At 39.3% G+C, this 17,709-nt stretch overlaps 1 protein-coding gene across 1 annotated transcript; it reads right to left on the reverse strand.

Moving 5' to 3' along the window:
* Positions 1-9,168: 9,168 nt before the first annotated feature.
* LOC124172476 lies at positions 9,169-11,094 on the reverse strand. The gene is made up of 3 exons (XM_046551916.1): positions 10,863-11,094; positions 9,538-9,667; positions 9,169-9,341 (listed from the first exon to the last, which is right to left on the reverse strand). The coding sequence occupies exons 1-3, from the start codon at positions 11,092-11,094 to the stop codon at positions 9,278-9,280; spliced, it is 426 nt and encodes a 141-aa protein (XP_046407872.1). The 3' UTR covers positions 9,169-9,277.
* Positions 11,095-17,709: the final 6,615 nt, after the last annotated feature.

Consider the following 17,709-nt stretch of genomic DNA (forward strand, 5'->3'; position numbering starts at 1 on the left):
CTGTTCATTTTTTTAACCCTTTCACTGCTGTGAACGTACCAGGTGCATTCGCACGGCAGACTGCTGTGAACGTAGTTTTTCTTCGTCCCTGCCATGCGGTCAGCACTTTCGCCGAAGCGCTCCGAAGGGTCGCTAATCCGGGACCCTTTCCTCGACCAGCTCACCTTCGCTGGCTTCTCTCATCGACCCTCCGTGCGAGGGGGCCTCCCTCCCGGAAAGTGACCGCTCTTACTGCAATTTTAAATTCTATATCAATCACTGCGTTCATCAAAAAATATTTGTTTGCATCGCGCTCCTGCTAAAATGGCCATTTTCCGCTGGTCCGCAGCCACGTTTTTATCACAGTTAACAGAATCGTTACTTTACATCGCAGTAACACGGTTCAAAGGCGTATTTGATTGCTTGATTGGCAGGAGTGCGATGAAAATGATCATTTTTTGATGATCGGATTGATTGATAAAGATTTTCAAAATGCAGTCACAGCGGTCCCTTTTGGGGAGGGAGGCCCCTCGCTTGGAGGGTCGAAGAGAGGGACCAGCGAGGGTGAGCTCGGAGAATCCATCCTGGTAGTTCCTTCTCCATGGATCTACGAAACGCATGTTAACCTTTTCGCCACATGAGAGGAGAAAGTTTTTGGATATTGAACAACGGTGAAAGGGTTAACCAGCACTGTGAATATGTCAAATTACACATTCATACTGCTCCAATGCAAAAATTATTGTGTTTTCAACTTCAGCAGATTCCCGATTATCCGGCTGCAACGTATCCGTGTTGCGGATTATCTGTGCTGTGGATTATCCGTGCATGATATTCACTCTCGCTCAACATTTTCCGCGCTATTAAAAAAAATAATATCGTACGCAAATTCATCGGAATTACTTCATTAATGCTAGGATACATCGCGCTTATTATTTCTGTTAGAATCCCCTTTGTAAAACAGAAGCGATTGCACGTTAGCTGCGTTAACGCAAGATCCGTGATCCTGTTTTTCAAGCCTCGCAGTGTACGACCATGCTCTGTGATCACTGATCCCGCAGCAATTGCAACCCGGGCAACTAGTGCGAGACGTGACTACATAGCGTGGTGCCTGACTGTGCAGTTTCCGACGTCGAGCAGTGGTTTTGAAGCATTCGTGCAAACCAATTTTCTGAATCCGCGAACACAGCCACGGATGTGTGGTTTTCGAAACAAGGCCTTACATGGAGCATTGATAATACGAGTACGAGCATGTTGTCGTCGCTTAAAAGATCGCGAACTGGTGAAGAAAGATGTCAATGAGTCCGGGAAGCACTCTAAAATAAAAATAACGGCATTAATAGGAACAACATATTGTCCGTTTTAGGTAAATTATGAGCATTAAAAGGCTCGGGTTCAAATCCCGTCGGTGGCAGAGATTTTTCAGAGACTGCCCGATCCCTGCTTGAGTGTTCTGTGGAGGACATTTCAAGCGCAACACTCCGTCCGTCGGATTGGACGTTAAGCCGTGGTCCCCTTAGCGCCTTTCGTTAAGAGCAGGCTAATGCCGACGCCGGGTTTCTCTCCACCCTTCCTTACCTACCCCTTCCCTCATGGCGCAAATGACCTAAGCTGTCGATCGCCTCCTCCAAATACCATACCATTAGCATTAAAAGACATTACAGTGAAACTTTGGGTTATCCGTGTTTTCTCTCCCCCATCATTAGCCCAAATAATCGAGAGTGTCCTAAAGTTCCATATCTGTTCCTTCTTGGCCATCTCTTTACTACAAACAAATGTAAATACATTGAATATACATAGAGTCATAATACTTTTTACCCACAACAGTTATTTACCCTCTCTTTACTCTTCAAAATATTTGTTTTTGCATTTAGTTTTGCTATCTACCATAAACCGCTTACGTCAGCGATCACCTGTCTCATCTGATAACATATTTGCGTATGTTCCTCTATTATCCGATTAACGAAAGTGCCCAGGATATAAACTAGGGAAGGGGTAAGCCATGGTTTTTCAAGTAGTAAAATTTAAGCTTGAAACCAACATTTTAACAAAATATAATAGTGGCTAAATAGTTTTGAAAAAGGAGGGGGCAGCTGTCACCTCCTGCTCCTTGCTGGGTACACCCATGTGTGTCGGATCTCCCACTTTTTGCCTTCTAGTGCATTCCCAGGCCATCTAGTACATCCTTTAAACTCTCTTATATCTCCCCTAATGTCCCATCTCTCTGTGCTTGTTCTTCTCTCAGCTGCCTATCTCACCTCTCCTGTTCATCTGTGAATGTTTCAGTAGTACCTGAATTTCAATTTCTCTCTGTTCATTCTAAATCATAAATCCATCCATTTTTATATTAAGGCCTTCTTTCACCAGTTTCAATTAATTTGAAATTTGCCCCCTGAATCACTGATCCTCGTTCTCTCAGCATCTTTTTCAAGTCTAATCATTTGTTTTTCCCGTAAAAATCTCTAGTCACACCTGCTATTATGAAAGTTCCACGATCTACGCAACTATAATTCAGCTTTCCAATGGTATGTGTCTGAAGGAGTAGTCGTATCCTACATGTTGTGGTGTCAATAGTAAACGTTTTAATTAATTACACAAATCAAATAAACAGAATGGATAAGTTTTCAGGACGAATTATCTGGAGCGACAATGCATTTGGCCTAACGCCACAATTTCCGTTCCTTGACTCCATTTTTGTTAATTTTTAAGTACACAACAAGAATGATATTTGACTCTTGTTTTTTCTTCCATTTGACAAGGAGAACTTTTACAATGTTCAATTCTTTTTGTCCTAAAACATGGACATGCACCCCATCATAAGCCACCCATCACAAAAAACCTTCCATTCTTCCAGAAAAAATTAAATATATGGAGGAGTATACATAGAAAGCCAAAAGAAACTAATGTCTCAAGGGAGTCAATATTGAGCACTTCATTTTATCTACGGGGACACCTCAGTGAAGAAATGCCAGTGCATTACTCAAGCTATAAGACTGTGGCTTGCTGTTCAGCTGTCTAAGCTGTAGTGGTTTATCATATGTACACCTCGTTCTGTGTGGTGAAACCAGAATCATCAAACAAACTTGAACAAACAAGAAGAAGTTTGAACTCCCTAGAAGTTTGTTTACTATGAGGTTATAATGTATTTAAATGCTAATATAGGGCATGTATCTTCCCACACAGCACACGGACGCCTTTAGGACATCCGGTGACTGTCCGTCAAATGGCCTACGGACGTCCGAATTCATTCCAAACGATGTCCGCTGCAAGTCCGCATGTCAGTAAAAAAGGTGGCCCTTGGACGTCCTGAAAGTGTCCGCTCCGGACACCTTCAGGACACGTTTAGATTAGGATTGCATTTTGTTCGATACTAATAAATAATAGGTCCAGACAAGAATTTAAATAAATAAGGCATTAATTTCATGCACAATATTTATTTGGCTTCTTAAAATAATACAATTCCAGAAACTACATACGAATTATTTAACTTTCTTCTTCCCCTGTAACCTCTCCTTGGCGTGCCTTAGCCAGCTTTGGATTGCAACCTCCACATCATTTTCAGGGGCTGTCATGGTCTCCTGTATTGCTCATGTAATAATGAAGTATATAAACATTTCATTGTAGCAAGAAATCGTCTCTTGTAGGTAACAAGCAGATTAGATAAGACAGGACGCTACAGTCTTATTAGTCTCGTGTTTAACATTCTTAAGGTTTCAAAATTAGGAAAACTGTCCATTTTAGGTTGCATACATTTTACGAACTTTTCTTTGAATTTTTCTTCTTCTTAAAAAAGAAAAGGTTTTGAGAAAAAATAAAAATATTAATATGTTAGTAATTTATATATTGTAATAAAGAACATTTTTCACAGAGCAATTGTTGCACTAGATTTAAATCCAAAATATGAGAAGACTGTTTGCCTGTTAGACCCTGGTGCACAATCTAGAAAAAATCTTTGATCCATCCTTGCCAGACAGCTAAGTAGAGGTCTCGAAAAAGAGATTGGAAAAAGCATTCAAATGGAGGATAATATTTCTTAACAATTGGTCTCTGCTTGAAGATTATGACTACACTAGAGTGAATTCTGGAGGTAAAGAAAAGTGTTACGTAAGCTAGGTATAAAGGAAGACTAATGCAGGAGAGCTGAATATGGTATAGGAGGAAAAGAAATTAGAAAATTTAAAGGTGGAAGTTTAAGTGGACTAGATCTCTTGGGATTAGTGTGAAAGCAGCCACACTGATTTGGCACACAAACCACTTAGCTTCATTGGCCGAGATGCAACTTAAAAAATAGAAACTTTGAAAAACTAGGAAAACTTGCTGTAGTTTAGGCCATTCCATGATTTAGATCTCCGAATTCTTCCAATCTGAAAAATTAAAATAGATCTTTTTATGTAGTCTGGTATCGAGGCATAAGTGACAACCAAGCTCACTGGCAATATTCACATTTCGACAGGGACATAACAGGGGAATAGCAGCTAAGACCTGCTGTGTGCTACTGAAATTTCTATAGCTCCTACCATATCAGCTGCTTCAAAACATCTTAGTTAGCTACAGCTACTAGAAAATAGTAGCTTCTGTAGTACTGTGCAACTACCATCCCTGTTGAATAAGTTATCCCATTCTTAAGTTCTACAGGTGTTATACATCGAAATTTTATGGAGAATGAGATCCTTTTCAACCATTTTTTTTGAAATTATACCTCCAATGTGCAGAACAAAAATTGTTTTCAAATGTTTGACTTACTTGGTAGTGGGATCTGCATCTGAAAATAATACATAACAATACTATTTTCTCTACCTTTAGCATGGAAGGGTGAACCTTGTATTACAAGATGTTTAATAATTATTTAAATTTACTTTATATGAGCTCCCTTAACAGGAGCAACTTGCCAAAAAAGTATCCAGACCAAAATCATTCCTCCTTGCCCAAACCTATATATTAATCAAACGAATACTTACACCTCTCTCTCATGCCTTGCTTTAGCATGTTTCAGCCAACTCTTCACTGTAACTTCCACACTACAATTGGTGGCTGTAGCGTCCTGGTTCAGTGCAACATCTGTAAAGGATGAATACAAATATACAGTATACAGACACTTATAAGAAGACAGACATACAAACTTATAAATAGAGATAGGAACTAAATAAAAATACAGATAAGCTATTTTTATTCAACTCCACTAAATGAAAGCTATAGTCAGTAGATGCCTCCAGGTAAATATGCCAGGTTCAAGATACTCTACATCAAAATGTGTACCGATTGCTGTACGAAAAGATGCACAAGTTCTATTTTCTGGGTGTGAGATTTCATGCAGCAGTTTGAGCAAATAAATGAACCATGAAACATAGCCATAAGGTTTGTTTACACAATATATCACTTACAATTAGACCTTTTTTAGATTCATTCCGAGTTTCTTACAGTCGTCCTATAGTTTCCGCTAAATTAAATGCATGGATGACTAATAGCACAGTTATTTAGTTAGTAGTTAAATTAGTTTATAGTTTAGTAGGTTAGCAAAGTTGGAAAGAGAAAATATATTAATTTGATATAGTATCTTCGCTGTATTTACTTGAATAGAGTATGGGCACGTTATATGGGAAGTGATCTAAAAAAATTAAACCTCAATTGGGCTAAATTCCGATCATGAGAATAGAGAGGTACTTTTTAAGTGAGATAATAATCATTAAAACTTGCAAAATTAAACGTGTGTACAGTAAACTCCAAAAGTAAATGTGGGAAGAGCAGCCGCGCCACTCCTAGGACCCAGCTCGAACCACGTCAAATTCGCATGACAAACTTTCGGATGTTGGCACTGCATTTGAAAAAAGAGGCGGTAAGAGGAGTTTGGGGTGGTTGGGGTGGAAGAGAAGTGGGATGAGGAAGCTACGAACTGCGAGAAGTTCTTTGGTTTGCGCCGTATAGTGTGAGTTGAATGGACACTACCTTTCGAGCTATTTTATCGGCGACAAAAAATCTTTCGTGGACTAAAAACATATGAGCGGGATCCCAGGCAGTACAATCTTAGCCGGCATGAGTGACGAAGAAAGGCCTTAGAGAGCCCCTCGATTTTCCGATGCGTTGTGTTCCGGGGCAACATCGCAACACTCGAATTTCAGTCCACTAATTCTATTTAAGCTCAAACATTTTTAGAAAGGCGTCACTTATCCCTGCATCGAGCTCCAGATAATTTCTCAAAACATTTCTGATAGGGTGCTATTAAAATACTGCATAAAACGATTTTGGACGCCTCATGACCTCTCGCCTCCCCTATGAGAGACAACGTGAAATTCTAATTAGGGATCTCACCCCTCCAATCTTACACAAACAATTGTCTAGTTTTCTTAGTTATACACATAGCAAAAATTCACTTTTGAATTTCGTTTTCAATAAGAAATGTTTTGAGTAGGGTTTGATTGTCATGGAAATGGTGAGAGAATTTTAAGGATTTTTTGCTGCAACTAAAAGTTCCTGACTGCTAAGAAGAAATAACTCGATGGGCGGGGGCGTGAAACAAAAAATCTTTTGGCTGGGGTGGTTTGGATTCGCAATCAAGAGTGATAGGTCTTAACTAATTCTTTGGATGTGAGAACTGAACGCAAGGAATTTTACAGCCAGCACAGCATTTCACCGTCCTTTAGGTGGGAGACTCAAACTTTTAAGTGCATTACTCTTACCTATTCGGATGCGATATCTAGCTGTTAGGTTGCATGCAGCCACAAATAGTAGTTTTAGGCCACAAATTCGCTTCTGGACATTTAAATTTGTTTTTGCATTAAATAATGACAGGTGTTTTTACGTTGATAGATAAGTATTGTGGTGGAAATCATCGGTTAAATAATTCGACAAAACAAACGGAAAACTCTCAACTCACAACTTCTAATAACCATTTATTTTCTATTCTGGCGAACTATAATTATTCATGTTTTCATGCAAATGATTACTACAGTGCTTGACGTGCAAGAAGCGCAATGGTTTCGAATAATAAGATTGATAATAAAAAGACGCTCAGGAATTTTATTCAGCTTGATGTGCGCCATAAATATATTTAATCGGAATCGATGCTCTATCACTCTGTCAGTGGGATGGGAATTGGAAGCGAGTTTTTACTGGCCAAGATGTTATGCGCCAAGTCAGCACCGGTAAGTGTGCTAGTATCTTAGTGACCAGACACCAAGTATATTGGAGTGATTGGGGAGATCCTTATGGCATAATCCTCTGGGAGAATTAACTTGACACCTTAAGCGTTTACAGATGTGGGATCCTCCATAAGTCATATAGGGACATAGTCCGAGAAAAACCCTATGATGAAAGAGAGTAAAGCGGCCTTGCTTGGGCTTGGAAGGCGTTTTATTTCACTTGCCAACCCTTCTTCCGCGAACCGGCAATCTAGCGCCGCGGCGCTACATTATGATCATAACATCCTGTCAGTGTTTGGTCAGGTTAGGGAACTTGGATCCTAAAAAAGAATTTAATTGCTAAACGTTTCTTGAAGTTGGAATTATTCATAATTATGGCGGATCATGTTGGGAATATTATTATTGCTTTCCAAGCAATCTATGCATTGAAAGCTTGATTATTTTTTGAAAGATATTAATTAATAAAAATACTATCGGCAGTTCAGTTTTAATATCTCAACCCTGAGAAATCAGTTGTCGGTTTTACTTTACTATGGAGTAGTTTGACTGATATTATGTGCTGTCACAAACATATCTGCCGGTAGAAATGCACAATTTGCAGTTATTTATTAAAAGATACTCTTGATTAACCAACAGCTATTGAGAAATTTGTTGTGAATACAATTTTATGCAAGATTATTTCCGAGTCCCACACGCCTCTACGGAAAAAATGCAATGGTGCCGACACCAGGTTCATGTCGTTGGATACACTGTTCTCCTGATAACTTTCTCCTTTCCTGCCTCGGTACTCTCCTCCTGGCTCTCTACCTCGCTCTAAGCTTCGTCACTCGTGCTAGCTGCGATCGTACTGCCTGGGATCTCGCTCGTATGTTTTTAGTCCACGAAAGAATTTTTGTCGCCGATAAAATAGCTCGAAAGGTGGTGTTCATTCAACTCGCACTATACGGCGCAAACCAAAGGACTTCTCGCAGTTCGTAGCTTCCTCATCCCACTTCTCTTCCACCCCAACCACCCCCAACTCCTCTAACTGCGTCTTTTTTCAAATGCAGTGCCAACATCCGAAAGTTTGTCATGCGAGTCTGACGTGGTTCGAGCTGGGTCCTAGGAGTGGCGCGGCTGAGCTTCCCACATTTACTTTTGGAGTTGACTGTACATGCCATTATCTACATTTTATTAATTCATTTATTTCTCGGTTACGCTGACGACAAGACTCTCGTCAACTTTTCTACCTTGAACTGCCTCATCGTATTTCTCGCTCCTCGTTTCTCGCTTTTGCGTTCGTTTGCAAATTGATATTGACATTAAAATTAATAGACGCACTTAAACAGTGATGATCCTTGTAAATAGTACGACATTATTCGTGAAAACCAAGTCACTAAATTAACAAAAAAACGGAAAATTAATATTCGATAACAAGTGATAGTTTGGATATTCAAAATGTTTGTTATTTAATTCTAAATACAGTGATGCTAATTTTCCAATTCGGATGTGAAATAACCTCATCATTACGTCTCAGGCAAAAAAATCTGTACTCTAAATAAGCTAAAGCTATGCTCTAACTGCACTTAATATCTGGACTGGGAATGCACTTAAGACTGCACTTAATTTAAACAATACAGCACAGTTGCCATAGTACAGTAAAGTACAGTTACCACAGCACAGTCAGAGTGCAGTGGCCACAGCACAGTCAGAGTGCAGTCACCACAGTACAATCTAAGTGATTTCTTTGGGTCTTCTTCCGTTTTATCCATGTCTCTATGAAAAATCACTAATATTCCAGCTGGCTTCATCAGATCCACTGAAGCAGCGATGCAGATTTGGCCAGACTGATATTTATGTCCAACCGAATCCTCTTTGACACTTCAATGAACCCAAAGAAGCTGACTGGAAGTTTGACTAAATTTCATCCAAAGCCATGGATAAACTCTGAAGAAGACCCAAAAAACTAACTGGAAAAGGGAATTATCTAAACTCTGTTTTGATATTAGATACAAATGACATGAAAGCCAATTCAGATATAAAATCATTTATTATAAAATGTAATATCTTACAATGAACTTGGTGAATTTTACATGGTGTTTCATTTTACATAAATTCATGGTGTTACATTTCGCGGAGGTTTTCCGTAAAGTGGCACCCTCCCCTACCACTTTGCCAAACCGCCGTCAACGGTTCGCCCGCCTTGTGCCTCCACTGTGGCTCTCATCACACCCTTCCAATACAGGCTTCCTGAAATGACAAACACGAGATATAGTTAGTCAGCAGTGCATTGGAAATTCAATTGACACAGAAAATATGTCATGTTCCATTCAAGGGGATACAAACTGATAAACACTTCTTAAAAGAAGAGTTCACTGAATGAAAATTTATTTTAGTAAATTCACACTTTCAGTAATACATATCAAATAATTGATACAAGCTTTACCTTTTCTGTGAGGTGTATCGGTATTTTCCCGCCTGGTAACCACTGCTCACCCTCAGATTTTTTTCCAAATTGTTAAATGTCTTTGACAGCCTGGGCACCACCTCCCCTTTCAGTTTCGTCTTCAGATAAGCTGTAACGAAATATCAAAATTCCAAATTAGTATAATCTTGCTATGCTCCATGGTAAATTGTGCTGAGTCAAGTTATGTAGGTACTAATAGTGAGCACAGAAACAATGTTGTAGTACACTTTTAGAGGTATAAATATAAAGAGAACATTTTACATCATTGAATTAAAAGTATTTGACAAATTACTTATTATGCTCCACTTTCATATCGCTATACAGCTAAAGAAACAAAGAATACTGTTGAGGCCACAGGAACATTCACAAAGGGTCATTCCATGTCAGTTCATCCAGGTTCGATGAGGTTAACTTGTATTGACATGCATCCTGTATTTTGATATGTTTTATATAGCAAAAATCAAGTTTTCCCCCGCAATGATGGGTAAGTGCTATGAATTCCTTAAAATATTCTATTTTTAAAATATATTTTTGTTATCGGGAGAAAAACAACCTGCACATAAAAAATATTTTAATTTTTGAACGTATTATGTACTATATTCACGTTGTAAATATTTGCTTGTATATAGAAAACAGTTAACAAACGCATTTCATCACACTTGAAGGACTCAACACTGACTACCAGAGTCGTGAAGAGGGAGTTTTTTTTTGCATATTGTTTTAACAACAAAGCGAGCAAAAAGCCATGAATTTCATTTTAACAGGTGGTGGGTCATACCTTAAGGGATATTAGAAAAATTAATTTAACTTGATTAAGATATTGACTCAGGTCAAAATTTGATGTTTTATAGAACCATGCTTTTGATGCAAAATTTTTAAAACCTTACGAAACATATGAGTTTAGAGAATTTCCAATATTCCTTGGTACATTTTTCAATTAGATTTTGGAATGCTCATGATCTCTATGGTAAACCTGCAAATTTTCATAAGAATCGGATGAAAACTATGGCTGAGACAAATTTTTTACCTGTGGAGGTGCAAGTATCTCTGGAGACCGCTATTATTGAAAAACTGCAGTTTCACCCAAACTTCAAATGGTCGTGAAAAAAAACTATTGGAGATAGCCAAGAAATATTTTACACTTTCATTCCTGCATGGAAGGTTGAAAATTGGCCAGTTTAATCAAAATCCGAGTCGGTGGGTATCATGCCTGGATGAACTGACATGGAATGACCCAAAGCATAAGAAAGCATTGTTAATCTATGTAAGTATAACACTCTCAAAGTTACCACCATAGTAATTACCATCAATAGCGTCCATTGTGGCTCTGCATGCTGCAGGATTCCCTCCTTTGGATACTCTCTGGCCCTTAGCAGAGTGGGATCTAATATACTCCCTCCCAAATAGCCTCATCAGCAACTCCTCCTGTAACCTTTTCGGGGTCGTCCCATTGCTGAGCGCCCCAATTTTATCACCTTTTTTAGTGTATATATGGAAGCCAGGGTGCAGCAAAACCTGAAATAATGAAAGAGGCATTAAGTGTTGAACTTTGTAACGTTTGAAAATCTCGAGATAAATACTACGCTGAAAGGTGGCTTACCGAGTGATCCGAAGGGGTATTTTTCAAATATTTTCTTGCATGTCTTAGCAAAATGTCCCTCCTTTCCATGTCGTCAACTGGAAATGAACGGATGCTTATTCTTAGCGATGCATGGATCAAATAACGAGATTCTACCCGTTATACGTTTAAGGTATTCCAGATTTTTTTTCCTAAACACAACGACATACCTGCATTCGCCAACTCCGAGTCAATTGAAACCCTAGAGGGTAGGCCATCCAACTCAATCAGGATATTCCCGTCATTTATCACGCCACTTTCCAAAGGCACTGGCACAGGAGCTGCGCCTGCAGGAGTCGGGAAGTGGAAGTCTTGGGGATCTTCCTCTCCGAGGGCAATGCCAATGGCATTGGAAATGGAGTCCCTGTTCTCAGGAAAATTTACGGCGGGCGCAGAATTCTTACATTTCATCGCCCTCCTCTTCCCGCCTTTCGCCCCTTCCTCCGCCTTGCCCACAAGCTTCTCGACCGCCTCTTTCGGGGACGAATTACTTTTATTGAGAGGCTTCTCAAATTCTTCCTGGGATTCTTTTATCTCCAAAAGTTTTCCTGAAACAGGTTAATAACAGTTCGTACATAAACACGGCATATCTCGCTGTTACACGAGGGTATCGTGAAAACAAACTACTGATAGGTATATTGGGCATTAAAAATTTTCAGAGAATTGTAGCTTACCACCAACTGCTATGGTTAACACTTTCTCAGGCACTCCATCCCACAGCACCTGGTACTCCCCTCCAACTATTGCCTCCGTTTTAATAAGGGATCCTACATCCGTTGTAATCCCTGTACTCTCGTCGGAGTAAAAGTAGAAGCAGGCCCTCTGCTTCAACTCTCGTACGCTCCGGGAAGAGACGCTGCACATGGAGTCGTCGGAATCCTCTGGCATCAGATTCATCTTGCACTGAGAAAAATAACGATGATATGAATTGGAAGCCACTCGAATTGACTCAAACCGTCAAACAGTAACTGATTAGGTTTAACTTACCCAAGTACTCCCTTAAGTCACACCGAAAATGCTGAACTACTTCGTTCTATGGCAGCTACCGTACTATTCCCGACTATGCCGTGATCAGGAATTGGCGTGGTCTATGACGTCAGTAACGGAAGCACATGGAGCGAAATCAACGGAAGTCTTTGTTGATCAAGTTGTATTATAAGTAATGTTATAAAATGGAAAAATGAGTGAATAAATAACTTAAGTTGTCACTGTATGCTTAATTTTAATTAATTTGAATGATATTTAACCATCATGTATTGTTAATATTATAAAAAATTTATGTTCGTATGACTCATTTTACGCAGTTGGGTAGTTTGGTTGTGGTGGGAATTATAATACCCGTGGTGGTAGGTATCTACGTAGCACAGACTCCAAAGGTCGTAAAAATTCCTTTTCAGTGCGTATTTGCGTTTAGTACTAACGATTAAAAAATGCCGAAAGGGCCGTACTCCAAAATTTCTAGGACAACGAAATGGAGACGTAGGAAGACAATTGATGGCGCACTTGGAAATTACCTAAGTAATGCGCCCATAGAAAATGATACTCATGAAAGGCGCAAAAAGGAAGTTGGAAGCCCTGCAACTGAGAAGGCTCCTTTAGAACCGGATTACTTTAATTTAAACAACAATGGAATGTAATAATATGAATACATTATGATTTATATGTGCCTCGGGTTTAAGGAATGGTTTTTCTCAGAGCTAGGAATTCTTGTCAATGTTTGGATTATGGTCGTAACTTGATTAAATTTTTTTTCGACCCCTAATGATTTACTCATTTCGACATCTTCGCAACTTAATCTTCCATATTGTCTCTATTATTCTTAGGTTGTGATTCAGATGAGATGGCATCCAGCACATCAGAATGCAGTGCACATCAAACTCCAGGTGGGTAAAATAAAATTCTCGAAAAGTATAAATCTCATATAGAATTTAAATTTCATCAGTCATGTTGTCTTATTTGCTCCATTTGATGAACTTATTTGTGTGCACTGGAGTAACTTCCATTGATGTATTTGTTTCCATTTAAAGGTATACCCTTGGAGAGAAAAGAGTCGAGTAAAATTTCTGGTGACGATGAGGACTCTAGCTCTGAAGGCTCTAACAATTTCTCGGACAGTTATAGCTTTTCAGAAAGCTTTTCTGAAAGTGAAAATGAACCAAGTATCGAAAGCTTTCAGTACTTAGGTGGTGAAAAATTTACTATGGGGCAAGTATAAAAGTTCTTGAGAGTGCTATTATGATGACGTCCCTTTTTCTCCATTTTAAAATATCATATGAATGAATGTCCAAAATCATTGACTTATTGATTTTCCATCTTCCATAGGAGAACAAGGTTGTTAAGTGTATGCACTCACTGAAAATGTTTTTCAACTTGGGTAGTTTCGATCCAAAGAGGTTTTGTAATAATTGTGGTAAAGAAGTTCTGCCAGATGGTAATTGTTGTAATTATCCTAATACAAAATTTTCTAATTTGCCCAGTTGAAATGCAAATAAGGACCTTGTTTAAAAGAAACGATTTTTTTATGGTATATCACAGAATTATCATAGTAACAAGAAAACCTCACCTACATGATTTGACAAGTTTGTAGCAGCTGTGATGCGACAAGTTTGCAGCAAGTTAGAAAAAGCGTAACTAGGAGGTGATTCAAGCTTGCAGCAAATGCGCAGGCTTGTCATGACAAGCTTGCTGAAAACTTGCAACTTTGCCCTGACAAGTTTGTGGCAAGCCAGTAGCAAGTTTAGTATGCTATCTGGGACACTTCCTCAACACTACCTGACTGTCGACCCTTCGCTTACCGAAGGCTTCCTCACCACTTCGTGGTTGAAACACTTCCTGGACGCTTTCTGAGCAGTCCCCGTCTCTCGACTCTTCGGCTTCGCTATTTTGGTCATAGGACTTCGCTCAAAGGATTGCTTATTTGTAATTAATAAAGTAAGATGGAAAGGGTAAACAACACCGTTGAAGTTGTACTTGAGAGAATTCACAAACAACCCACGAGAAACGGGAGCGTCGATGAAGTATTGCGGGAGTGGAAGTAGCGGTTGAGTGTTGTGGGAGCATTTTAATTGTTATCATGGGAGTGCACAAAAACAGCTGCGGCTTTACACAGTGCAGTTTATGGTAGTGAAGAGGATGGACGTGCCGCCGTAGATTTCCCGAGCCCCACCGCCGCCAGCGAGGGTCGCAGCTGGTATAATACCTTAGGAGAACCACATCACTACCTAAGAGCGGTAGACAGGTTACCGAATCCGACTCGAACCCGGACCTAGGGTCTAAGGTTCGATTCTTGGACACAGGTTTTTTTCATAAATAGTTTCTACCTTTCATTTTACAAAAACCTACTGTTTATTATTATTTCCATGATTTACAATTCAAATTTTATTTTTCTATGCGGAAATCTTTTTCTGCAATGTGGCAGCGTCAGGTGTCGAACGGACACTTCCTAAGCGCTTCCGGAGGCGTTCCAAGTGGGCCATAATCTGCTTCCCTTCCGCACTTCCGCAACACTTGCCCGCTGCTTCCAGAACACTCCGTCCGACGCTTCCGCAGCACTTCCTTAACGTTGCCATTTCGCCTGGGATTGTTCTTAAGCTCAAGTACGAGGTAACCGCTTACCTGTCAGACCCTTGTCACTCCCCCCATAGAAATAAATTCTGGATACGCGATTGATCAACCATCTCTTCAGCTTCATAACGATTACTCACCTGAATACGAGCCATCTGAAACAAGAGACACTTGAGAGGCGTATTGTAGGTAAATTTTGATTTAATTAACGTCACCAAAGAAATCGTAAATTCTTACTGGTAAGGAATGTAGAGTAAATTAGTGGAGTGAAATAGTTTACGGAACTGTTATTTTTCCGCTATGCAGAGCTGAAATTTAAACTATCAATGCACTACGATCCGAAATAGGCTTGAATTGAAAGAATGAACGTAAAATATCGTATACCGTGCAAATAAAATAAGAATAAATGGATCGCTCCATCCCAGAGATGAGTGTGGATCTACACTCGTCGCTGGGATAAAAACCCACGCAATTACTCTTAACAGAACAATAAAAATTAAACAATAATAATTCGCGGCTTAGGGATACATATGTACTAGGGTCTCCTCAAATTCACACTAATAATGAAACATTCGCGATTGATTCATACAAAGTGAATAAAAGACACGATTACTTAGTGATTCAAGTAACCCATTATTCATTACGAAAACACAGTGGGTCAACAATCACTCAGGCTCACAGTTTAATCATATCAATATTAGATCAAATGGTTATGCAATTCTGGGAAACTCCTGCGCTTGCTGATAAATTAAAATATATTAGTATCAAAAAGCGGTGGAATATGTTTGGGGAAATATGCTTTGGAAACGGGTATTTAAGGAAAAAATTAAAACAAAATAACATGCCTGAAAATGCATTTTACATGATTGTTGCCCTTGAAATATAAACTTGAAGCAGACGCAGTCAGTATGCATCAAATCCAGATAAGAAATTTAAATTAATTTTTGAATTCGCTGAGGCTTTTGGCAGGATATATCCCCTCACTCTCCCCCCCACCCCCCACAGTAACGCCACTGCCAAAAATATTTAAGTTGAAAATATATTAATTGACTTGGAAGTTAAGAAGCAGCACTGACATAAAATACTTGAAAATTATAAAAAATGAATGATTCTTTAATGATACGGTTTCGGGCAACCGTACTGTTAAGAAATTCGTCCATGAACTAGGAAATGCGACTCTTTTCCATTCTATGCTTAAAGATGCTACAGAAAAGTGTTTTGGAAAACATTTACAGGTGAACTGCTTTTTCTGATGTCACAACTTCACCATTTAACTAGTAATTGATACAGAGTACGAGGTAGAAATATATTGTAATAAGAGCTCCAAAAAAATAAAAATTAGATGGCCAGTTGAAAAATGAGCGCGTGACGTAAAGGTGAAAGTGAATTTCGATTAGGATTAAAAAGCGATTCCTTACGCTCGATAAGGGGGCTGTGCCAACATTTTCATTATTTTACAACAAAACACGCAATCGCGTGTCTTGAATTTTGAAATTTTCATAGAAAAAAAATCAGGATTTATAATAAAATTTCCTTTGAAATGACATTTTATTCAATGCTACAGGATGCACTAGGGTCCAGATATGAATTTGAAAATTACAGCGGCACATCATTTTGACGTCGACAGTAAGGTATTTGCAAAGAAGTGCATACAGAAAACCACTTGATTGTAACATAATAATCAATATAGCGCATACAAACTTGAGGAAGAAATAAAATACATCCAATAAACATGGGGTCGAAACTCCTTAGTTACCAAGCAATGGAAACGCAAAAATGTTGTTGGACACACTTTGCAGTTGGTTTTTAGTTATGGTGTCAATTTAGTGCCGTCACAGCACAGTTTTTTTGTATGGGAAGCATCATAGCCGGCCAATCCGCGGTTCACCAAATAACCCCGCCCATGGAACAAACGCAGCAGGTCTTCAATATCAGAAAATAGTTGACTGGGGTGTTTCTGGATCAATCCAAATGATGTGACATGAGTCTGCTAAAAGGGATTCTTTTGTGAACGCCTCTCATATCCCGATTAATTTCATCAGAATCGCCCAATGTTAACTTTCAGATAGAACGCCATTCTTCCCAGTAAACCATTTACGTTTTTACATACACCCTATAACATGCAAGGCTCACCAACGAAAAATCCAGTCCCCAATCTTAATCTACGAAAATGTAATCCAAACGTCTTCATTTACGACCTATTAACTCGAATTAACATTTATCCTCCATACTGAATACTTCTCCATTTTCGCACGTCCTTCAACCAAACCTCGGATGTGGACTGCATCCCAGAACACCAGGACTACGTCGAAGACTGGATTACCACCAAGCTTCAACTTAACCCTAAAAAACTCAGGTGATACAGTTAACAAGGAAGAACGAGCCTTTTACATGAATCGTGATTTACTATGGCACCTATAGAATCAGGTGAGGCAAAACATAATAAAATTTCTAGGAGGTACTGTGGGTGAAAACATGACTCGGCGCGCAAACGGCCAGACAAGATGGCGGCGAGGCAAGCCAGGCGTGTATGTCTCTCCACAGTATTATTTTATTTCTGTGGTTAAAACGTGTGCGTTTATGTTTTGTGTGTGTTTTTCCGATGCAGATAGTGCTTTACTTCGTTGGGACGAGTTACTGAAATGCTGCTCATGCAACTTTTGGATTATTGTGCTTTATACTAGTTCTGGTGTTGTTTTACCCACCCTTCCGATTCGGGCCTATGACTCTCGGTCAACGTGACTCGTCGCTCCCGGGATTTGGCCTGCCTCCTCCACGGCAACCGTTTTTCGTCCCTTCCGGTGTTCTCCCTTTGTCCCTTCAAGTCCCTCCCAAAAATTTAGTGCTTGATGTCTAATTGTGTGTTATATAATTATTGAAGTGTTAGTTTCTTAGCGCCCTTTCTCGACTTAAAATGTGTGCAACGAAGTTGAGTGTATATTACCAAAATGTTCGTAGTTTGAGAAACA

The sequence above is a fragment of the Ischnura elegans genome (genome assembly GCF_921293095.1).
Source record: "Ischnura elegans chromosome 13 unlocalized genomic scaffold, ioIscEleg1.1 SUPER_13_unloc_1, whole genome shotgun sequence".
Lineage (NCBI taxonomy): Eukaryota > Metazoa > Arthropoda > Insecta > Odonata > Coenagrionidae > Ischnura > Ischnura elegans.